At 59.3% G+C, this 23654-nt stretch overlaps 1 protein-coding gene across 3 annotated transcripts; it reads right to left on the bottom strand.

Moving 5' to 3' along the window:
• Window positions 1–540: 540 nt before the first annotated feature.
• Window positions 541–23159, bottom strand: MYO1C (myosin IC). Of its 3 annotated transcripts, none has more exons than XM_080826202.1 (32): window positions 22971–23159; window positions 15720–15875; window positions 15469–15584; window positions 14647–14845; window positions 14483–14563; window positions 12864–13043; window positions 12679–12777; window positions 12388–12501; window positions 12228–12299; window positions 11834–11953; window positions 11660–11742; window positions 11356–11461; window positions 11158–11238; window positions 10780–10871; window positions 9127–9221; window positions 9000–9046; window positions 8788–8868; window positions 6275–6380; window positions 6053–6170; window positions 5334–5447; window positions 5179–5255; window positions 4783–4851; window positions 4597–4681; window positions 4339–4498; window positions 3961–4044; window positions 3147–3240; window positions 2994–3049; window positions 2723–2858; window positions 2568–2638; window positions 2379–2476; window positions 2205–2304; window positions 541–1759 (listed from the first exon to the last, which is right to left on the bottom strand). In XM_080826202.1, exons 1-32 carry the CDS (start codon window positions 23043–23045, stop codon window positions 1733–1735), a joined length of 3192 nt encoding a protein of 1063 aa, XP_080682328.1. In that variant the 5' UTR covers window positions 23046–23159; the 3' UTR covers window positions 541–1732. The 3 variants fall into 3 exon arrangements, with proteins under 3 accessions (XP_080682328.1, XP_080682330.1, XP_080682329.1); XM_080826204.1 differs by lacking the exon at window positions 22971–23159 and adding an exon at window positions 21959–22105; XM_080826203.1 differs by lacking the exon at window positions 22971–23159 and adding an exon at window positions 17222–17326.
• Window positions 23160–23654: the final 495 nt, after the last annotated feature.

The raw sequence follows: 23654 nt of genomic DNA, 5'->3' as shown, positions 1-23654 counted from the left end.
CTAGTTGGCATGCCCCGTGGGGATGGTACTTCCCACACCGGACTGTGTCTGTCCGCCGGGCTGGGCTGAGGACCACCAGGCAGCAGCTGGATGTCTTCCCCTGGGCCAGGCTGAGCAGGCCTGCTGGAGATCGTCAATGGGGGAGCAAGTCCAGGGGAGGCTCAGTCGTTAAGCATCTGCCTTCAGCTCAGGTCATGATCCCAGGATCCTGGGATTGAGTCCCACATGGGGCTCCCTGCTCAGTGGGGAGTCTGCTTCTCCCTCTCCCTCTGCCCCTCCCCCATTTTATGCTCTCCCCCCCACACACACTCATGCTTGTTCTCCTCCAATAAATAAATAAAATCTTTTTTTAAAAAAGTAAGTAAGAAAGTCCACCTTGCAGCTACTGGATACTTCTGCTTTCCCTCAGGGAAGGAGCCCTGCCTTCTTCCTTCTGTGGACAAGGCAAACATTCTAATCCCAACCTAATTCTAATACAGGACCACTGGCTACCTTTCAGGGGTTCTCTCCCTCTCCTAACATTCATGAGCAGACCAGCGCTGGCAAACACATATTGCTTTATTTAGTGTTTCTCTGGATTGCAGAAGTGTCAGCAGTGGGCTGAGACCTGCCCCCAGGAGGGCAGAGGCAGTTGGGCAGCTCTCAGGCCCTCTGGGGAGGTGGGGGGAAGCAGCAGAAAGAGGTGATGCCTCCACAGCTCCTCCCAAAGCCAGCCTCCTCCCCGGGCTCCCAGGATGGGGAGGGGGTCGGGGCCAGGAAAGGCCCGATATCCTTGAACTGGGGCCAAAGTATATAGACAAGGTGTTTGTCATCCTAAGGCATAGACTGAGGCAGGAGTGCTTCTCCCACCTGTTGGCCCCCAAGGGTGATTGCTGGTTAGGGAGCCCCATGCACCCTTAAGATACGAGCCTGTCCCTGGGAGAGGCAGTGAGGTGTGCTGAAGACAGGGCTGCAGTCCCATTTTGCCCCAACCTACTAGATGAGGGGCAAGTCACTTCTTCTTGTGGGCCTCTGTCTCCTGCTCTGTCCCACCAGGAAGCTAGACTGCATGATCTCTGTGTCTGGCAAATTCTGTGGTCTAAAACTCCTTCCCCCCACTCCAGGACATCCTCAGGCTGGAGTGAGGATTCTGAAAGGGTATTTTAAGGCAGGAAGGGGGGGGCAGGCAAAAGTGGTCTCAGCCCCCAGCGGGATGTCGGAGTGGGCGGCAAAGGGTACAGGTGGGCAGACAGGTGGACTGACAGAAAGGTGCCAAGGGAATGAGGAGAAGAGGGTGGCCTGGGCAGGAAAGAGGGCACCGGGGTCCAGACCACCCAACCTCTTGGCTACATTCCCTGCCCTGCTAGAGTCAGGGAAAACACATCCAGTGTGTCTTGGGGATGGGCAAATGGCTTTTTTAAAAAATAGTTTCTTATAAAGCATCAAAAAATCTCAGAGAAAACCTCAGCAAAAGTTCCCTTCTCTCAAATATTTGGCATCGGCCTTGGGGCTGGCATGGCTGCCTCTGGCCCCGGCTTTCCTATTGCTGTGGCCCGGCCTGGCCCACATCTGGGGCAGCTCCCTGGCCCCCGCTGCTCCCTCAAGAGAGGGCTGAGCAAAAGGCAGGAATTTGTAGGTGGGTTTTGAGGTGTCCCTGGGTCCCTGTCTAGAAGCTCGAGTCTTTGGTAAGTGGGAAGGGGAGGGGAGAGAAGCAAAGCATTGGGAAGTGGAAAGGGGTCCAGTGGCGCCTTCATCACCGAGAGTTCAGCCGTGGGGCCACCTATGGGCGCAGAGAGGGATGCTCAAGTAGTGAGTAGGAAGCAGACAGAGGAGCTCTGGGTACATACGTACAGTGGTGGTCTGAGGGGTAGATGCCTGGTGACCTCAGTCCTGGAGACTGATCCTACTTGCATAGGACTCCCCATCTTGCCTAAGTGGGCCTTGACTCCAGCAACCCCTGAACACCCCTAGGCCTTCCCCACATCCCCACGCTGCCATCTTTGTAACCATCGGCACTGTAGGGGCTCAAAGGGTCCTGTTCTCTGGGCCTCAATGTGCAATAGGATGAGAGAGGTAGTTTGGTGCCCCCCACCCCAGGGACAGAGACCTGTGGATGGGGTGCCCAGGCTCTGCCAAGCTGCCAAGAAAGCGTGGCCACTCGAAGCTCACCCTAGCCCTGGGGCTACTGGTAGGGAGGCAGGCTGTCACCTGCTGGTGCCACTCACCACAGCCAGGTGCCCGTTCTTGGCCTTGGTGATGAGAAGTTCCGAGCCAGGCGTGAAGTCAATGGTGCCATCCCTGCCGGGGCCCCCGGCGAAGGTGATGCTGGAAGGAAGGGGATGTGTGAGGGCCGCCTGCAGGCGCACCCGTGGCCCCTTCCCCACCCCCAACCGCCTCACCTGCCCTGGTTGATGTTGATGTTGTTCACACGGTCGGCGCTGATTGCAGTCTTGGTCAGTGTCTCAATCACGTGGTCACTCTGCAGCACCACATCCCCCTGGGAGGCCGGGCGGGGTCAGAAGAGGGGTCGGGCTGCCCAGAGTTAAGGCACACATTGCTGCCCTGCCTCCTGGGCCCCAAAGACGTACCTTTTGCTTGTTGTCCTCCCGCTGCACGTGCAGCACGAAGAGACTGTCACTCAGGCTGCTGACGGAGATCCCTGAGGGGGAGGGCAGAGGTTAGGGGTTAAAGGTCAAGGGTCAGAGCTCCGGCCCTCCCTGAGCCACCCCGGGCTCCAACTCACCGGTCAGGTTGGCATAGTCAATCCTCTGCTTGACTTTGGCATCCTCAACAATGACCACGGCACTGGGTGTCAGCAGCAGCTGCCGGGAGCGGGCTTTGTAGCCCTTGCGGTCATACTTCACTACTGGGACGGCATACTGTGGGCGGTGGGCAGGGGGGAGTCAGGGGAGGGGCTGAGGGGGGGCTCCAGGGCCACTTGCTATTCTCTGTCCAGGGCCTAAGCATCCCCACCTCCCCACCACAGGCCTCAGGCTGCAGAACCGGAGTCTCACCTGGATGGGCTCAGAGCCGAGGGCCTGCAGCACTTTGGGGCTGATCTCGTCCGCACCTGCAACCCGGATAGGGGGGCAGGAAGTAAGAGGAGGGGAGAGGGGACCAAGCCGGATGGTGCTGGAGGGTCAGAGCACTGGAAGTCAGGGGCTCACCAAGCCGCGTGCTGATGAAGAGCCTGGGGACACTCTGGGGGTAATTGTCCTTCTTGCCCCTGAAGATCTCACTAGCCACGGCTTTCTGCTGCAGCTGAGAAGGGGAGAGGCAGGGGGAGGTATTAGAAGGGATGGGAAGCCTCATGGGGGCCGGAAGGGGCAGGCCAGCCTCAGGAACTGAGCAAGCCTCTTGCCCTCTCTCGGGCCCCAGCACCAGAGGCCAAGCCCTGCCGCCCACACTCCTGTTGACCCCTCGTGTGCTTTGCCCCCATCCCCAATGACAAGGCAGAGGGCTTCCCAGAAGGGCATGACAGCACTGTCAGGGGCCAGGCTCGACTTTGGGGCTAAGTGTCCATCACACCAGGCTCCTGGGCCCCCAACATTCAGCCCTAGCTTAGCATCTTGAAGCTGGCCGATTGCAAAACTAGCACAGGTCATCTAGGCGACAGGGTCCTTTAACATGACCCCACACTGAATTGCCAAATACAGGGCACAGCGGTCACCGATGTCCATCTCTGGTACCACAGCAGGCATTACCACTGATCAGACTGAACCCGCAGTCTTTTCAACCCAGGGCTCTGGGGAGCCCCTACCAGTCCAGTGGCGTTGGCCGAGAAAACCAATCTTATCTGCCACCCGAAATCCATTCCAACCTTGGTTTCATACACAAGGCCAAACAGGGCCCAGGACCCATCTGAGGCCATGCTGCCCCCCCGGGGCTAAAGTGCTCCTTCCCAGCCAGCACTCTCCGAGGGGTGCCCACAGCCTCCCTGACCCCCTGGCCGGTCCACGCCCCACTCCCTGCCCTGCGCACCTGGTGCTTCCACTCGGGGCTGATACTCCGGCAGTACTTCCACACCATGTTCTTCATGCACAGCTCCCGTAGGAGCTCCGAGGCCTGAGGGGCACAAATGAGGTCAGGGCAACTGGACGCTCTGGCTTCCTTCCCTCTGAAGACACCTGGTGGACGCCTGCTATGGGGGCCATTGCCGAAGCGACACCCCCACTACCTGGACAACCCTTGCATTCCTGAGTCCTTTCTCTGGAAAGAGCTCGTTCTCCATGGCCCAGCTCCAGTTCCCCTCCCCTGGGGAGTCCTCCAGATCCTTCTCTGGCCACAAGATTATTGGGGTGCCCCCACCCCCCGCTGAGCACCTTCGTGGTCCCAAGGTCAGTGGGGAAGGCCACCGACCTCACGCAGGGCAGACGGTGGCGTGGGCCAGGAAGTGTCCAAGACATTCCGGGGCAGATGCCGCCGCAGGTTGAGCAAAAAAGAGGTGCGCACGTGGTCCAAGAAGAAGGCATTCTCTGGGCAACGGGGTGCATGGCGCAGGATGAACCCGTGGATAAGCCTGGGGGTGGGGGCCCCAAAGGGACAGTGGTGAGAAGCCTGGAGACCTCTGCCCCCTCCCTGCTCTGCATCACCCCCTGGGCCTGCCCCCAAGCTCACCGCCTGATCGTCTGTGCGGCCCACTTTCTCTTGGCTGCCTTCCTCCGGCCCAGCGTTCCCCGCCACCAGGACTGAATGCAGATGGCTGTGGAGACCACAGGACGGCTGACCCTGACCTCCTTGGCTCAGTGGCCCACCCTAGCCCCAGACCCTGCCCCTCCTGCAGACCCTTGGGTCCCCCCGAACCTGATCGCTTCACCCGCAGGAATTTCTGTCGCCAGTGAAAGCCCCTCCAGGTGGCCTGGATCTTCGTGGCTGTGGTTGGGAAAGAAAGTCCATTGGCCAGAGCCCTAGGGCACCAGCTGGGGTCTTGGGTTGCCTGAGCTCACCGAGGGGCATGAATGAGGGAGTGGGCCAAAGAGCGACAGATCAAAAGGAGAGATACGCAAGGAGAGAATGTGAAGGAGAGAAGGAGGGGGCAAAGGAATGAGTACTGCTGAGTCTGCATCCTGGGGCAGGGCTGGAGCTGGTGAGGAGGAGGGGAGCTGAATGTGGATGAGGCAGGGCCCCAATGCAGCAAATACTCTCCTGTTCCCTAGAACAGACCCCACTGGGACAGGAATGGTGGGGCCTCTCTCTCACCCAGGCTCTGCCGCCGGACTTCCAGGGCGTCCTCTGTGGCAAACAGGGTCTTGGGGAAGCGGATGAAGATCTTGGTCCTGAGAGGCAGCAGAGATCAGCCCCTGCCTGCCACCCCCGGGTCCCCCAAACACTGGGGACAGGCAGGCACCACTCACCTGCCCATCTTGTACTCCTCTGGCTTGTAGCCCAGGTGCCTGACCAGCACAGCCACCCCGTCCTGGGGCCGTCCTGCCCATGTGGGCCATGTCTCTGGGCACAGTGACTTGTATCTGGGGACAGGAGGGGCAGAGAGATGCACCCAGTGCAACCGCCCTCCAATCAGTGCCCTCCTCTGGGGGCCCAAGCCAGCTTTCCCCAGCACCTGCTGGATACTCCCACCACAGCCATGGAAAGCCGGGGAGTTCGCTCTGTCACCACGCCCATTTAAAAGAGGAAGGAACTGAGGCCACAGGACTAGAAAGTGTCAGCAATGGAATTCACACCTGACTGACTCCCCGGTCCCTAGCTCAGATGAACCACAATGCTCCTGTATCCTTTCTGAGCTGATTAGAAACCCCGTCCTCTTCATAGGTTTCCCCATCTCCTCTGGTAAGAAGCATGTGGATGCCTGCCTGTGGATCCCCAACCAGGTGCTCTGTGAGAGCAAGGCTGGAAGGAGTCGGGGTGGGAGGAAGGGAGCTGATGTTCTGTCCACCTAGTTTGATAGCAGGCCTGCAGAAGGGAGGGGCCCCTGACATGCGTCCCACAGCGGCTCAGAAGCTCAGTGTCCTAGTCTCCAAAATGGGGCTGACGATCCCTGTCCCACTCTCAGGATCTAGAAAGCTCCTAGCCTCCTATCCCCTTTCCCACACGCTGAGCCAGGCCATGCCCCTACCTCTGCAGAAAAGCTTCGTATTTGCGGCGATAGGCAAAGCCGGCTCTGCGCACGCGCAGGTTCTCCATCAACCCTAGGTACTTCACCTGGTGCCGGATCAGCACTTCGTCAAAGCGGCCTGGGGGAGGGGTGACAGGGTGGTCAGCGGACCCTCACAGATGGATGGCCCATCGCCTCTGCAGGGGAGACCCAGCCCTTGGTCTCAGGGGTGGGCGGGCATACCGGGCTGTTTGGCGTCATTAGGCTTGATGCAGCGGACGTAGGCAGGCTCCTTGGACTTGAGGATCTCCACCAGCTGCAGGAGGCTCATCTTGAACTGGGTGGCAACCTGGCCCGCCAAGGTGAAGGGGAGGTTGGCCAAGGCCGTGGACCCCTGCAGCTGCCCCTCACTGGGCAAACCGCTGAACCGTGCAGAGGCCCCTTCCTGGAGCACAGCAGTGCCAATTCCCACAACCACCCTGTGCCCTGCTTCTTTCTTCCTTCTCCCTCCCCTCCATCCCAGTAGAGAAAGGGGCCAGACTGGGCTAGAGACTTCAACCTGGGAACCTCACTCCCATCTAAAAACCCTGCTCATGGGGCGCCTGGGTGGCTCAGTGGGTTAAAGCCTCTGCCTTTGGCTCTGGTCATGATCCCAGGGTCCTGGAATCAAGCCCCGCATCAGGCTCTCTGCTCGGCAGGGAGCCTGCTTCCTCCTCTCTCTCTGCCTGCCTCTCTGCCTACTTGTGATCTCTGTCTGTCAAATAAATAAATAAAATCTTTTTAAAAAAATAAAAATAAAACCCCTGCTCAGTGGGCACCTGGCTGGCTCAGTTGGTGGAGCACAGGACTCTTGATCTCAGGGTTGTGGGTTCGAGCCCCAAGTTGGGTATAGAGATTACTTAAAATTTAAAAAAAATCTTTAAAAAAATCATTAAAAACCCTGCTCAGGTCTCCCCACAACCCCAATTCTACATTTCCCTTTGATGCCTGCTCTTGCTCTTTCTAGAATTTCACACATTCCTTAACAAAGCACCCTGCTCCTAGGCAGCCAACCTTTATCTCTACACACTGCTCAGCAGGACCTCCCAGGGTCTCAGGACTGTGAGAGCAGCAGACCTCTCAAGAGATCTGCAATCCCACTAATGACAGAGGTGTATGCCTCGGGGTTCCAGAAGCATCGAGAAGGGGCAACTAATCCAGTCTGCGGAACAGGGGACATCAGAAAGGCCTGTCTAGACATGACCCTTGGGCTGAGATTTAAAGGATAAATAGGAAATAGCCAGAAGGAAGAGAGGACAAAAAGGTATTCGGGCAGAGGGACAACCTGCGCAAATGTTCGATGAACCCAGGGAGCTAAAAGCAGTGCAAGGACCCAGGTGGGGAGTCAACCAGATAGGATTAGAGAGGCAGGCAGAGGCAGTATCATGACAGGGATGGAGAGTCACATTAGGGAGACTGACTTATCCTGAAGGAAAAACAGGGAGCCAGTGAGGAATCTGGAGTGAGGGAAGAGTAGGCACAGATCTGCATTCTGGACTATCTCTAAGGGCATATGTGGAATGTGGGTGGCAAGGGCAGCTAGGAAGCCAGGAGGGCAGGGAGTATGGTAGCTGGCTCAGGGGTTAAGGGGAGGGGCCGAGAAGGAGTTGAGGAGTACTCAGGCAGCAGAAACTGCCAAGAGCCAGCAGCGATCTAGATGAGGGAGATGGAGGTGACTAAAGAGTCACAGAGGTTGCCCAGGTATCTGGCATGTGGCACTGGGTGGAGGGTGATCCTTGTCTTGAGTTAGGGACACAGAAGGAACAGGCCCATGGCACTGTGCTATCAAGGGCCCATTTTAGACCAGTGGAGTCCAGCTTGCCAGGGAGCCACTGGAGATCAGGACATAACATGAACCCGCAGCCACTGGAGAGGCCCGAACAGTGGTGCCTGTGTCCTCCCACCGCGGGAGGATGTGGGGTACACAGCAGAGAGCAGAAGCCTAGGGGTCAGACGCCGGCCACCCACGGTCTCCACACCTTCCCTGCTGGCATGTCTCGGCCTGCAAGCTTCCACGGCTTCCACCTCCGACACAGCATCTGGGCCCTCCTCCTGCCATACCCCACAGCCACACCTCTGCCCCAGGCTCACTGCAGCTCTCCCAGCATCTCGCACCATGGGCCACACCTGCCCTTCCCAGCCACTTTCCTTGATGATGTCACTCTCCTGTCTCCTAGTTTTCTGGGACTCTGTTAGTCTGTGCTGGGCCCCTTGCTGCCTACAGTGCCCACCCACAGGTCCCTCTGACAAGCACCTACTCTGTCCCAAGTTATCTCAGATGCGTCCTCTTCTAGGAAGCCTTCCCTGACCGCCAATCCACACCGCCCCCACTGCCCCTCCACCAGGCAATTTGTTGTTCCCTATTCTAAGTTTCCAAAGCGCCCTGTGTATATTGCTATGAAAGCACCTATTCATCTTGGCATCCTAAGTGCCTCGTAACATCTGATCCAAACGTCTGCTGAGTGGGTGGATGGACACCAGTGCCCATGCACAGACAAATTCCCGCAAGGACTCAGGTGTGCCCATGTGGGTCGATGCTTAGGGCCAGGCACGCTCAAAGCAGCACACATAGACGCGCCCCCGGGCAGCCGCCGAGACACAGACAGAGGTGTACCGGTGAACACGCAGTGCCCGTGCACACCGCCAGCACATCCACACATCCACAAACACATGTGTATACACACACACGTGCCCCTCAGGTCCCACAGCCTCCACACCGTCTCTGGCCGCTTCTTGTCGCTGAGCTCACTCCGGTCGAAGCATTGGCTCATGATGGGATTTTCAGAGCTGCACATGGTCTGTGAGGGCAGAGCGTGGTGGGGGGGGGGGTGGGCGGTGGTCACTGTCAGGCCGTGGGGCAGGCAGGACAGATTCCTGGGGTGGGGTCAGTCGTGCCCGGACCCCAATCCCTCTCCCCGGTCTTCCTCACCTCCTTCAGGTTCCGGAAGAGAAGGTCATTGTTTTTATCCAGAAACCCTGGGAGAGGGGAGCAGACACAAAATGAGGGAGAGCTTCTCTCCCTGCCCAATGGAGGGACCCAGCTCCAGAATCCTCACCGGTCACACTGTAGGTCACCTCTCCAGCATAGTGCAGAAGGCGGAACTCCCCACGTTCCAGAGATTTCCGGGTCCGCTGGTCAGCCAGCTTGTGCCTGGGGAAGGAGAGGAAGCTACAGATTGCTGGCCTGAGCCATGCCCCCATCTGCTGAAGAGGCTGGAGAGGAACGAGGCATCTGGGAAGGAGCAGGTATGCCCAGGGCCAAGCCATAGCCCTCACCACCAGGTGGGAGACAGGGTGAGCCATTAGCCTCCCGGCACAGAGGCTGTCCCGGAGGCTTGGGGAGGCCTATACCCTTACCCAGGGTCCCACAGTGCCAGGACCAGGCCCTAAGCCTCCGCACTCCTGGCGCTCGCTGGCCAAAGGGTTCCTTTCATTGCCTGGGGCTGTTGCGTGACTCTGCTCAGAGGGCTGAGCGCTGCCCACTACATTTTAAGAATGAAATCCACCCCTAAAGATCACTTAAACCTTAAGCGTGTTTCTATCCTTTAACCCACTACTTTTTTTTTTTTTTTAATTTGACAGACAGAGATCACAAGTAGGCAGAGAGGCAGGCAGAGAGAGAGGAGGAAGCAGGCTCCCTGCTGAGCAGAAAGCCTGATGCGATGTGGGGCTCAATCCCAGGACCCTGGGATCATGACCTGAGCCAAAGGCAGAGGCTTTAACCCACTGAGCCACCCAGGCGCCCTCCATTGTCTACTTTTAAGGACTATTCCAAGCAACTAACCAGAGAGATACAGGCAGAGATTTAAGGCACCAAGATGTCTGTGGCAGCCTTGTTACCCAGCAGAAACCTGGCGGCTGGCCAGGGGCCCCCAGAGGCTGGGGGATCCGTGAGTTAAAGCCACTGGAGGAAGTGTTTTGAGGAAATTTTTCGGTTCGATGATACGGGAAGATACTCAGGATATAACATGATCCTGAACCTAAGACACAATAAGTTCTCAGCTATAAAGAAAAAAAAAATGCCATATAGAAAAAGGCAGGAAGGAAATGCCTCAAATTGTTAAGAGCGATGACCTCTGGGTGACAGGATAACTAGTGGCTTTCACACACGTTCCAACTTTTCTTTAAAGAGCAACATTATGTTTACAATCCGAAAAAGGTTTTTCAGATACGATGAAGCAAAAAATGCTCTGGGCTTTGGCAGTCCACTGCTCCAGGCCTGAGTCCGAGCTTTGCGGCTTACTGAGCACAGGATAACCTTGGGCAAACGGCTTCACCTCTTGGAGCCTCAGGAAAGTGGAGAGAGCACCCCAAGTCAGCCCTTCCAGGGTTGCGTGGGGTTAGAGGAGGTGAGTGGAAGAGAAGCAGCGGGACAGAGCTGGGGCACAGGTGTGCTTGCTTCTCTTCTTCCCCTTTCCACTTGAGGGGATTCCTTAAAGAAAAAACCAACTTCCAAATAAAGAAACTAAAAAATCTGTAGCAAGTTTCCCTCTTAAACAGGAATCAAGAGGGAGCCACGCTCCTCTTAGCTTCTTACTTTGTGGATGCCCCGGCTGTGGCTTTGCATGTCCGTCCTCAACTTACACCTCCCCTAGTCATCTCCTTGTGGCCAGTGGTTTAGGACCCTGGGTGGGGGTCTCACGCTTCACAGGCTCTGCCCCCAGGGGGCCCTTGTCCCTAAGCGGCTTTACCACCCCACTCATGCTTACGTCAGGAAGTGCGGATGGTGCTTGATTGTGTCCTCCAGCTTCTCCAGGAAGGTCAGATCTGTGGCCTCCCCTGGGCGCAGACATTCCTCATCCTGGGGGTGTGGCAGAGGGTGAGGGATGTATCAGGGAAGGAGCTGGAGAGCACAGGAGACTCAGGAGCATCGAGCCAGGAAGCATGGACGCAGGGGACCGGGCAGCTTGTGTGGAGGCTTACAGACCAGGCTGGCCCCTCACTTCACCCTCCACACACAGCCCTGCCCTGTCTGGGCTCAACACTGAGCTTGGGCCCGCTGTGGACATGCCTAAGAGAAAGGGGCAGGGAGCAGCAGCCTCCCACCCAGCCTTCGACATGAGGCCTTGGAGGAGCAGAGGACTCACCAAAATGGAGATGATGCCCTTGAACTTCTCCTCCACCAGGTCACAGATGATCTTATTGTTGAAATATTGGACAGGCTCCCACTGAGGGGCAAAAGGGAAGGAAGGCATCATCCTGGGGTCCTAGGACCTCTTCCAGGAGACCCCAGTGCCTGGCTTCCTACGGGGTGTCCCCAGGGACAACTGCAGGCTCGCACCCACCGCGATGCCCTCTGCCTCATATTCCTCCTGCTCCGACTTGAGGGTGAGCTCGATGAACAGCTGCTGCAGCTTCTCGTTGCAGTAATTGATGCAGAACTGCTCAAAGCTGCGAGGGAAACAAAAGAGCTCACGGTAGGTCGAAGGGGACACAGGACCAGGAGAAGCAGGCAGAGTGGACGAGGCCTCTGAGCAGCTAAGGGAGAACACGGAGCAGGACCCGAGGTGGCTGGGGAACATGAGGCAGGGGAAGAGGGGAGGAACCAGGACAGGGAGGAGAGAGAGGCAGGGGAAAGGGGGTACTGACCTGTTGTGTTGAAACACTTCAAAGCCATAAATGTCCAGGAGCCCAAGGACTGTGGTGCTCCGCCAGCTGGGGCTCTCAGCATCCTAGGGCCAAGAGCGTGGGTCCCCGTATTTGACAGCTCCCAGCCCCAGGCCTCCCTGCTGTTTCGGAAGCCGCCCCGGGCCAAGCCCTCACCTTGGAGGCCAGCGACCTGTTGATCTTCCTGACCAGCCAGGTGAAAGTGCGACTGTACACAGCCTTGGCAAGGGCATCTCGCGCGTACGCAGCCTGCTCCAGGTTCAGTGGGCTCAGGAGCTGCCGGCCAAGGGGAGACGGGAGAGGAATGCCGTGGACCCCTTTCCATCCCCCTCTTCTACGCACTCAGCCTCAACACGAGAAACCCGCGACCACTCTGTCCTCCCCGCCCCTGCTGAGCCTTGCAGGTGGGGGACACCAGGGGAGGCCATGGTGGCCCCATCAGAGGCAAGATGTTTTAGGGACCAGAGGCCTCATTCCCGGAGACGGGAGTCTCGGAGAGACCTGGGAGCACCCACCACCCTGCAGCCCTGAGACAAAGGCCCGGCCTCACCTCCTCTCCCTTGGCAATAATCTTCCTGTGCGTCAGGGCTTCCCGCAATGTGGAGCCATCCACGCCGAGCAGCTGCGGGGAAAGGGTGGGCACAGTGAGTGTACACGCCTCCTGGCCCCCCCTGCCCTGCCCTCCCCCTTTCCTCAGCCGGCTTGCTCACCCGGGTCAGGTACTTGAGCTGGTTCTCAGTGGTGACCTGGGCATTGCTCTCCTCGTCCGCGGCAAAGTGGATGTTGCCCAAATGCAGGACACTGGCCACAATACTGAGCAGGTCCTGGGTGAAGAGGACGGGGGGTATGTGCCGGGGGAGTCACGGGGGGGCAGAGAGCCTATGAGGGCCACAGATGGAGTGGGGGCAGGGGGGCCACTGTCTGAGAGAAGCAGTGGGCTATAGAAGGAGATTTTCAGGGTGTAGAGGAAGGAAAGGGAAGGTCCCCAGCACCAGTCTCACCTCAACTTCCTCCTCAGTGAAGTCGATGACTGTCAGAGCCTTCCTGACCACCTTCCAGTCACTCTTGTCATTAATGGAGGAGACTTTGGCGCACTGGCCCTGGGGGGGCAGGGAGGGCGGAGCAGAGTTACCAGCTGTGGAGCCACGCGCCTAGGGGGCCGTCCGCCCTGCCCCCTGCTCCGCACCTTCACCAGGTACAGGTAGCTCTGGGGGTTCCGGTCCAAGCCCAGCCTGCGCAGCATGTCCTCCTCGCCGCCTTCCAGCAGCTGGTAGAAGACGTGGAAGTTCCTCTCGCCGTGGTTCTGGTGCACCACCCGGGACTTCTCCAGGAGGTAACTAAGGATATGGCCACCCACAGGCGCACCCTGTGGGCAGGCAGGATGTGGCGACTGTTCAGGGCACCTGGGGGTGGGCCCTGGCTTCCCGTCCTGCCTCAGCACTCCTGGCCTCTGATTCCAGTGCGGCCCCTAGCTGCATGGACTCAGGCGAGTCACCCCTCTCTGGCCTCAGTGTTCTCATCTAAGAAACGGGGGCAGGCAGCCCCACTGACCAGGCCTCTCCCCTTGGCTGTCCGACGGGCAGCTCACACCGACGGGCCTGGAACTGAACTCCTGGTGTCCCCCTCCTCAGACAAGCTCTTCGCTTCCCCTCTTGCCTGCTGGCCACTCTGCCCCTCTAGGTCTGTGGGCCAAGAAGTTTCCTGTCCTCTGGGAAGCCTCAGTTCTCCCTAACCTCACGTCTAGTCACACAGCTCATTCTGTTGCCATCACCCTCAAAACATCCAGAGCCTACGATGCCGCCACACTCAGTCTCAGTCCCGTCACCTTGATGTAATAATCGTCAGCTTCCTAACTGGTTTCCCTGCTCGGCCTGCTTCTCCTATACCATCTACTCTCAATAAAGCACCACAGGGATCTGTCTGAGAGAAAAGCCACATCATAACACCTTCTGTTCCAAACCCTCCAGTAGTTCCCCTCCTACTCAGAGTTTTTTGTTTCTTAATTTCAAGTTTTTATTTAAATTCAAGTTCATTAACATCTACTCAGAGTTTTGTTTTTGTGGGGGTGGTTGTTGTTGTTTGGCTGGTTGGCTTTTTTGAGAGAGAGGGAGAGGGAAAGAGAGAATCTCAAGCAGACTCCCCGCTGAACCTGGAGCCCATTGCAGGCTCACTCTCATTACCCTGAGATCATGACCTGAGCTGAAATCAAGAGTCGGGCGCTTAAACGAGCCAGCCAAGTGCCCCTCTACTCAGAGCTTCTAAAACAAGTTCTTATAAAGACCCAGAAGTGCCTGTACCATCCGGCCTTCTCTCCTATTCCTTAGTGCCTTGCTCACTGACCTCCTTGCTGTCCTTTAACACACTGAACACCCCCAACCCCAGGGCCTTTGTGCTGACTAGTCCCTCTGACTGGACTCTCTCTCCCAGGTTATCTGCCAGCTTGCTCCCCTACCTCCATCAGGCTTTTTTTTTCCCCCATCAGGCTTTTACCAAACTACCACCTTCTCAGTGAGTTCTCCCCTACCTGCCTTATTTAAAAATAGCAACTGCCCCCACCCCTAACCTCATTTTATTTTTTGCCATGGCACTTGTCACCTAAATTACATTTTTCTGTTTAATGCCTATGTCTCTGGAGGCAGGATTTTTGTCTGTTTTGTTTCATTGCTGTACCAGCACTTGGAACAGCACCTAGCACACAGTAGGCACTCAATAAAGATTTGCTGGTACCAAAGGCCTGGCAAGTGGGCGGCTACCAAATGGGACTCCCACTCCCCACGCCCCCTGCCCTGACACATCCACGGGTACCTTGAAGTCAAACTGCACGTCCATGTACTTCCCAAACCTGCTGGAGTTATCGTTCCGGAGGGTCTTGGCATTTCCAAAGGCCTAGGAGCGGAGGAGCGGGTATGAGGGATGTCTGGCATTCTCTCCTTGCCCCTCCCGCCCCGCAGACCCTGCTGTCCCCTCACCTCCAGCACAGGGTTGCTCTGCAGCAGCCGGTCACGCACAGCACCACCCCTCTCCGGGGCTGGGCAGGTCTCAGCGTAGAACTGTAGCAGCCGCTTGGTGGCCTCTGTCTTGCCTGCCCCGCTCTCCCCGGAGATCATCACTGCCTGGTCCCGGCGCTCTGTGCGCAGTGCCCGGTACACAGTGTCAGCCACCGCGAACCTGGGGCAGAGGTTTGTTAGAGGAGCTCCGGTGGGGAGGCAAGATAGGAAGGGGAGGTGGATTTCCGTATCTGGTTGGAGTCACCTTATGGGTGGGGTTTGGGGGTCCCTCAAGGGCACGGGTAAAGGGAGGTCCTTCCCAGTTGAAGATGGGGATCACTAGCACTCTCAGATGGAGGACGGAGGAGATCGCTTAGGGGTGGAGGTCCTAAAGGTCATTTAGGTAGAGGTTGGGGTTGGGAAGTTCCTCAGAGGTGGGGGTCAGAGAGTCACTAAGGTTGGGGGGCCATGCCCAGGTAGAGCTGGGTGGGGAAGGAGCTAGGAGTGGGAGTTGGGGTGGGGGCTGGAGAGGTCCCACCCCAATGGGGCTGAGAAACTGATCTTAAGTAGGGATCAGGGTCACTCTAGGGTGAGGGATTGTGGGACCCGTCACGCATGTATATGTGCTGCCGAAGCGAGCACTCCGTTACGCATGTAAATAATGGTTCATCCCACATGGGAGGTTAGAGATATTCTAGAGCGAGGGACATGTGGGAGGTCAGGGGTATTCTAGAGCGAGGGCTGTGTGGGGTCATCTTAGGTGGAGATGGGCGGTCACTCCTGGAGAGGTTGGGGGTCACTCACAGGTGGGGCGGCACCTCATAGAAGCTGACACCCCGGTAACGCTCCATGTGCTGTCGGCTATAGATCTGTAGGTCCCGATAGGGGTTGACGGAGACCAGGACGGGGCCAATATAGGTCTGGGGGTTGGAGGAGGAGGGTCAGAAGTCTCTTCAAGAGGCTCCTGAGACCTCTTTCCCCCTCCGCCCTGTGTCTGTGCCCACCCCCCAGCACCACTACCCCCCCTCTCCCGCCTCTTCCCATGTGGGACTCACATAAATGAGATTCTCCCGGAAACGTCGCCGCAGGTTCTCGATGAAGGCGGCCTCACTGGTGAAGTTCTCCAGAAGCACGAAATCCTGTACCCCTACCCGGTCACGGGCGGTCAGGGCACTCTCCATGGTTACCCGCACCCCGTCACTGCCCAGGGCCTACGGGGAACATACCACGGGAGAGGGTCAGAGCCAGCAGGGTAAGGCAAGGCTGCTTCTCCTCCACCTCAGCCTGTGGGATGCAGAGAACACCCAAGAGACAGACCGTGCTGGGTACAGTGGGGCTGGGTCACAGCAAGCTGTGGAACGCTGTGGAAGGCACATGGAACGCTGAGGACATGGGTCACACAGAGTAGAGACCAGGTGGGACACAGGGAACCCGGACAAAGGACCCTGGGGCACAGAAGATCCAGAGGACATGTGAAGCAAGGCCACTGAATCCAGGCAGGCTCTGCTTTTTCTGCAGAGGAAAAGGGGTCATGAGGAGGTATCCCTGGAATAATCAGAAGAATGCTCTGTTGACCTTGGACAAATCCCCTTCTCACTCTGGCTTGCTTCCTCCTCAAGGAGGAGGAGTTGAGTTAGACCAGGTGACCTCAGGTCCCTTAGCTCTGGACCACGTGTGACAGGTGCTCTGGAGGACAAATGGCTCAGAGTGAATTCTGCAGGCAGGGTGGGGCCACCTCTGCCACCCTCGCCCAGCAAAATCTCCAGGGGGAGAGAGTTTAGGAACCAAGCAAGAGGCCACCCCAGACCACATGAGGGGGATTCCCCCCCAGGGGGCCTCCCATCTCAGCTGGGATGTGCACTCACCCCAGAAGCTGGGGGGGGGCTCCTTCTCATAGCTGGGCCACACCCTCTCCTCCAGCTGCCAGACTCCCCAGACACTTTCCTCCTGAGAGCCCCAGAAGCCTCAAGGGGGTGGGGGTTTTACCACGGAAAGCCCAGCTGCCTCCAGAGCATACAGGCTCAAGGAGGCCCTTGCACCACGCCACACTCTTCAAACGGGGGGAGGGAGGGGGCAGGGGGAACTCTAGGAAATCGACACGAAGAGTGTCAAGGGTTGGAGAAAAACAAGGTGGCAGTGGTGGGAAGGGGCGAAGATCCCACAGAGGCCACCAATTCTCCTCCAACGACAGAGCACCCAGATCTCCGGTTTGGGGCACCCCTCTGGGTCTGGCCTGCCTCTCCCAGGCGTATCCCTCCCAGCCCCCCCCCCCATCCTGTTCCGAAGCTGCTGCCAAATCTGGCCGAAGCTCCCGCCCCCTTGCCCTCTGGGTGACGGGTCTCTGTGCTCTCAGGCCTCCCCGAGGGCTCCTGGCCCGGCCCTGGGTCCGAGCGCCCCGCGGCCCTCCCTGCTTCCGCCTCTTTCCCCTGCAACTTTCCGGGACGTTTTTTCACCCGAAATTCCTGGGCCGCGCCCGCTTCCTGGCGGGGCCCAGGCGGCGCCGCGAGGCACAGAGGGACGCCCGGGACCCCCCGCCCTGCCCGCCACCTCCGCTCACCGACGCCCGGTAGCGCATCCTGCCACGCCGGCCTGGCGCCCTGCTCCGCTGCTCGTGCTCCTCGTCCGGAGCTCGGCCGCGGCGGCGGCGGCGGCGGCGGCGCCGTCAGCGAGGGAGGGGCCGGCCCGCCCGCCGCGCCACCCCCTCGGCGAGCCTCAGGAGCGCGGGACTCCCCAGCCGGCCCCGCCTCCCTCGGGGTTCGGACTCGTACTCGGGGGTCCCAGTCCAGCTGGTGCGGGTTGGGCAGGAACTAGGGGTGATCTCGGAGCGGGGGCGGAGGGGGGCGGGGCTCCCCGCCAGGCAGGGGCTCCGCCTGAGTCAGGTTTTCCAGGAGGGACGTCGTTGGTTCCAGGGTGGGGCCCGGAACCCGCGCGGCGGCCGCGTCTATACCGACCCGGAACTCACTTCCGGGCCGTGTCTACACTACGCACCAGGCCAGGCGCGCGACGAGGGTTGAGGCCCGTGGATCCTGGAGGAAGCAGGATTTCCCTCCCCCCTCACCCCAATCTCGAGTCCCGGGAAAGTTAAAAATAGATCGAAATGTCCAAATACGGCCGGCGCGCCCAGGCGGGCGGAGCCTCAGTGCAGGACACTGCCCACCCCTATATACTCTCTGGGGGGTGGCCCTGTGTCTTTAAGCCCCAAGAAAATCTCTCTAGGTTTCCGAATCAGTACGGAGCCAACACCCAAGGGACAGGGACGGCCACAGGGAATCTTTGCCGAGCGCGGTCTGTGTCCTGCCCCTATGGAAGTCTCATTCCCATCTGGAAAATGTACGTCCGACTTCCAGCATTTGGGGCCTATACCCTTCTCCCCATCCCAGACACCCCAACTAAGGCCTCTGTGCCTCAGGGGCTCCTCAACTCTCTTTCTCCTCTGGAGGGAGCCTCCCTCTCTGGTCCCTCTGGATCCCCCAGGACACCCTCCTTCTCCCATACCAGCCCCGAGCAGCCGCACCCTCACTGGGATCTTGCAGGCACTTAAGGAGCGAACTCCAGCTTAGATCCTACCTCTAGTGGAGGTGGTAATGGCTAAAAGCCTTTGATGCTTGCAAAAGACTGGGCTATTTCTTACAAGCAGTATGACTGGGAGCAAGTCATTCGACTTCTTAGAACCGCCTCTTCATCCTTAAAATGTGGCTAATATCTACCTAAAAGGATGGTTGAGAAGGCTGAGATAAAAGCGCTAAGGCACTTCCCCGTCTCTCAGTAAGCACTTTCCTTTCTTGGCCTGATACTCATCCCACACGCGTTTGGGACAGACCTACTAAGAGCCAGGCCCCGGGCCAGACCAGACACACTTATCTAGCGGGGAAAGCCCCTGAGGCGTGTCTGCCAGTTACAAAGAGCTCTCGAGAACTTCACCTGTTCCCGCACCCGACAGAAAAGGAACCTGAGGCGCAGTACGGCGGACACTGACTTGTCCTAGCGCGGGGTGGAGTGGGGGGCAGGGTCGGGACCCAAAGCTCCAGCGCGCCCCTCCCTCCGACCCAGGCCTCCCCGGAGAGGGGGGTGAGACTGCGGCAGGTGCGGGCTGCAGCCTCGTGGGGAGGCTCATTACCTCGAGAACAACAGCCCTGCTGGAGCCAGGGCTCGGGGGACTCCGCGGGGGGGTGGGGGTGGGTGGCTGGGTGGGAGGGCACCAGCTGGGAGATGGGGCCTTCTGCAGGGGCGAGGGGACTGGGTGCGCAGCTGGGAGATGGGTGGGAGCGGAAGGCGGTGGTATTAAACGCCACCCGCGGAGGCGGGCTCAGGGAGGAAGGGGACGCCCTCCGCGGTGCCCCCAGTTTTAAAATATAAAAGGGAGCGGAGAGGGGGACTCTGCCTGCAGCCCACCCAGGGCGGGGAGTGCCTTAGGGGGCTGTGGGGAACGAGGTCGAGCGAGCCCCCACCACGGCACAGCTCCCTGCAGTGAGGGGGGGCACCGGGCTGGCACTGCGGCCGCTAGCGGGCGGGAGGGGAGGAGCTGAGAGCGGGCGGGGCTTCGCGACCGCAGAGACCGCCCCGCCCGCTGCCTCGTCAAGCGGCTGGAATGAGGGGAATCCGCTTGCGGAGGGGTCCTGCCGGCCACCCCCCCACACACCCCGAGCCGCGCCGCCGCATTCCCGGGATGCCCGCTGGCTCCCCCACAGCCACCGCCCAGCGGCGGAAGGAGGGGGCGTCTCTGCAGCCGGGCTGGCCGGAGGGGCGGCCCTAGCCCCGGCTCCGGTCCCCGCCCGCTCCGCCTCACTGGACGGGAGCGCCAGCCCCGGGGAGGGGGGCCGGGGGCGGGGAGCCGCGGGTGTGAGACACCGCGACCCAGGCAGCAGCGCCAGGCGCTTCCTACATTCTCTGCGCTGTTTTACGGTATTCCCTTCAATGCCCTGAAGCCAAACCATGAGCTCTGTGCTATTACCCTCCTCCTACAGATGGGGAAACTGAGGCTGGGCAAGGACATGACTTGCTCACGATCCCAGGACTAGTAGAAGGAGGGGTGGGATTGGAACCGGGAACGCCAGCACTCACTGCTTCCGTAGAGCTGCCCCACGGGAGAAAGAGGCCGGTGGATTTCTAGGCTTCCTCTTCTCGGTAAAGGTTAAGTCGCTACCCTGCCAGGCTGGGACCTTCCTCAGTAACCCCGTGACTGCAGTGCCCAGAATTAAACCCTGTCGGTGTTGTGTGACTATTGACATGTAGGCCTTAGGAGTAGCAGCTAGGAAGTGGGCACTGTTTTGGGGCTCCCAGCATGGCTCTGCACCTACGGGCTGGCAGCAGGCTGGGGAGAAGCCATGGACACGTGAGTGAACCAGGACTTATTTCCCAAGAGTACCTCTGGGTCTCCTCCCACCCTTGTTGTTTCCTGTAAAAGCAGGGATGGGGCAGACCCAGCTGACCTGGTCATCCAGTGCCCTTTACCTAGTGTGAGCCAGGTGCCCTCTGGCCTGACATCTGGAGGAGTGGGGAAGGCAATGGGCAGCCTCAAATGTTCAAAGGGCCTCAAAGCACCATGCAGGTCTGAAGCATTCTGAGGACCACTAGATTTTTCTAAAAGCTGATCTCCACTGAGGCAGCTTCATGGCCTATTGGAGAAGCAGAAAGAACCATAGCCTATCTCCCCTGCAGCGTAGTACTGGGCACAGAACAGGTGCTCAAATTATATTTACCAAAAATATCTTATCTTAGGTCTGGGCCCAGGCTGCCCCAACAGGGACTGCTCCAGACTCTAGGGAACTGTTGCGAGGGGCTGTGGAGGTGAAAGGTGGGGACTAAAGGTGGGGACCTTCCCTGATCTCTACCTGATTGTTCACAGGGCCCCAGTCAAGGGCTATCCACTCTAGCTCCAGAACCATGAGCCTTTGGACTGCCAGACACCTCGGCCTGGGGGTCCAGCAGAAGTAAACAGAGCACCTTGCCCCCTGACCTCTCCTCTTCGTTCAATATCCTATATGTAGAAAGGAGGGGGGCACCTCCAGATAGTCATCACCATCTGGCATCAAAAAGCCTCTTCCCCTCTCGCCATTGCTCACACCAAGGAGTCACCACCTGCTAGAACCTTCCCTCTGCTCCCCTCCTTCACTCTTCTGCTCCTGGATCAGGCAGCAACCTCCAAACTGCCCTCCCTGCTTTCTTTCCTCCAATCCGTTTTCCCACGACAGCCTGTAGTATTTACAAATGCATATCTGATCAATTAACATCTTATGTTAATAGAGTGTAAGTTTATAGGGCACCCTTCCGTGTGCCAAGCCCGTTCTTCACACCCAGTGCTTCTTGCCAGGTGCCTGCGTAAAGACTCCAGCAGTCCCCTCTGTCCTCAGTTTACCCCAGTGCGCCTGTGTTCTTGTGTGACCCCAGCGGTGGCCCTCTCCAGTCCTTTCTCTCCCCAAGCCTCCCTCAGCACCACACACAGCAAGAAGGGACTGCTCCCGCCCCTGTCACACGTGGCTCTCTCCCTAAGCTTCTTGCCTTTGCACCTGCACCTTTCGTGGTCCTGCGCACCCTTCTTCTCCCCACTTGACTGATTCTTAGTCATCCTTGAACGCTCAGCTCAGGTTTCACCTCCTCCAGAACCCCTTCCTGCCTCCCCCAATGCTTAGCCCCCTCCTTATCGCATCACGTTCTAATCGCCTGTCTTCTCATCAGTTTCTCCTAGGAGACAGCTCCCGCCAGGGCGTAAACCCAGCGCGGCACACAGTAGGGGCTCAGGAATCCCTCGTGGATGCCTGTACGAATGAATGAATCACAGGGCCCAGAGCGTGCCAGGAGTTGAACAAGGCCGTGGGCCAACCATTCATTCTCTCATTCATCTCGGAGACCCTGGCCGCGGCACTCACAGGCTCCCAGACGCGCGGGGAAACTGGCGCTGCAGGGCCGGGGATGAGGAGTGGGAGGACGGAGTACGGGAAGGGGCGGGGCGCAGGCGGCCTCTCCGGAACCCAGAGGCAGAGCCTGGCTCTTGGAGGGGCCCAAAGGGCACACAGTGCCTGGGTCCTGCGACCACAGCCGCCCCCTCCCCCCTCACGTTACCCGCAAGTAATCTAAGTCTTCGCTAGGCCGAATTCTGGGACCCCGCATAGGCTGGGCCGGGGCCGAGGCTCGGCCCCAGCGATCTCCGGACCGGCGACCCCCGCCTCCCGCACCGCAGCTCCAGGCCTGGCTTGGAGCCCGGCCGCCTGCCCTTTTCCCCTTCCCACCAGCCAGCGGAGCCCTCCCGGGACCACGCGGCTTCTGCCCGCCCAGCGCCGGCGCCCCGCGTACCCACCGGCTCGGCTCTTCGGGTGCTCAGGCGGGGGCCAGGTTGGGCGGCGTGGCCGGCGCCGGAGTCCGCGGCCCCGGCACGCTCTCCCCGCCCAGGGCCCGCCTGGGGCCGGGCCGCTGCCTGTCGTCATCCCCAGCAGGGCCCAGACCCGGGCGCGCGCGCGCGCGAACCCCCCGGCCCCGCCCCGGCCAACCCTGGTCGCGGCCCTCCGCCCGAGTCCGCGGAGACTTGGTGCCGCTCGCTGTGCAACCAGCTCCCCGGACGGGGCGCGTCACGGTCACACACACGCAGACACTCACGCAGACACTCACACACACGCAGACACGCAGACACACACTCCCTCCTTCCTACACGCACAGAAACACACACACACACACACACACACACACACACACACACACACACACACTCCCTCCACCACACCGGCCCCGTCGCAGCAGCGCTCGGTGGAAGGGTGCGTCTCCTCATCTTAGGGCCCCTTTGCAGCCTCAGAGCAAACCGAACGCTCTCTCCCCACCCCCTAACTCGCCCCACCTTTGCCAGGCCAGGTCAGTTCTTCCCCATTTGTGACTGTCTCCCTCGCCCCTCCTTCCCTGCTCAAGCTACCGCTCTGAGCTGGCCAGTCCTAGCTCTTCGGGCCAGAAGAGATCGGAGGCATGCACTGAGCGTGTACTATGCGGCTGAAGCATTACATACACAACCAGTCCTTTGGCCTCAGAGCAGTCCTGTCACCTAGGTGTTATGCACAGTTCATAGCCCAGCGTTCGGAGGACCAGGTAGCTGGAGGAGGAGGGATTCAAACCCAGATCCCTCCTTTGAAAAATCCTGCTCTTCGAGGCACTTAAACTCTTACCCCTTCCTTCCATTTATCCCTTCTTCTCCAGTCTATTCCATCCCAAGGATCAGAACCCCTCCCCACTGCTCACCTCTTTCCTGAGGGGTCTGCTTGAGGGAGCTGCTGGGCCCTGGGAAGATATTGCCACCCTTTCTCCCCTCCCAGAGCATCCCAGCTTACAAGCTTGCAGGGCCTGTGGGGGTGAACCACGCGGATGATCTCCCCAGTGGGGATCAGCTCCACTTGCAGTGCCATCCTGCCGATGGAAAGCCACGGTGCGCGCTGAGCGATGGGGCCGCCCACTGGCTCAGGCTGCTCCCTGAGCCAGGAATCTGGTCTCACACTGGGATGGCCACTTGGTTCAGCTTCAACTCCAGCCCCAGGGGAGGTGTCTGGTGCAGCTCCTCAGGACACAGCTGGAGCAGCCCAGGTCTGATTGGGAGGCCTCTTGGCCCAGCGGATTGGGGCAGGAAGAGGAGGGGCTGAGGGACTGAGGAAATGCCTGTTGTCCCAGGTAACCAGAGAGGCTGATACAGCCGCTCGTGAGGGACCCTGGCCTCCAGGTCAAGGGGTAGGAGGTCTTTCTGCCCAACAGCTCCGTGGCCAGGCCTCTCCTGCTGCCCACTCTCTGGTGTCAGGTGGAGCCCAGTGGTCCCCCAACCAAAAGGCACATCCTACCCGAAAGCCAAGATCTATCAGTAGCCACTGCCCTTCAGGCCTATCTCCCCAGCTGGCCTCCTTCCCCCCACAGCAGCAGGTGAGCCCCACAGAGCTGCTGGGTTGGCTATGTTGGGCAGAGTTTAGCCGGAGAGGCAGGAAGGCACTGTGAGGAGGCCCCTGTCCCAGCCTCCCCCGGAGCCTTTA

This window comes from Martes martes, assembly GCF_963455335.1.
Source record: "Martes martes genome assembly, chromosome: 16".
NCBI classification, from domain to species: domain Eukaryota; kingdom Metazoa; phylum Chordata; class Mammalia; order Carnivora; family Mustelidae; genus Martes; species Martes martes.
Note: the sequence above shows the minus strand (reverse complement) of the source record. Positions and strands in the feature narration are given on the sequence as shown.

Excerpts from the sequence above, each read along its gene's own strand:
- MYO1C (XM_080826202.1), bottom strand. The coding sequence starts at position 23,045 with ATGGCACTGCAAGTGGAGCTGATCCCCACTGGGGAGATCATCCGCGTG. Across the intron at positions 12,778-12,863 it reads GCTACCTGTACCTGGTGAAG|GGCCAGTGCGCCAAAGTCTC; the intron begins GTGCGGAGCAGG and ends CTGCCCCCCCAG. Across the intron at positions 11,462-11,659 it reads GAAGTGTTTCAACACAACAG|CTTTGAGCAGTTCTGCATCA; the intron begins GTCAGTACCCCC and ends TTTCCCTCGCAG.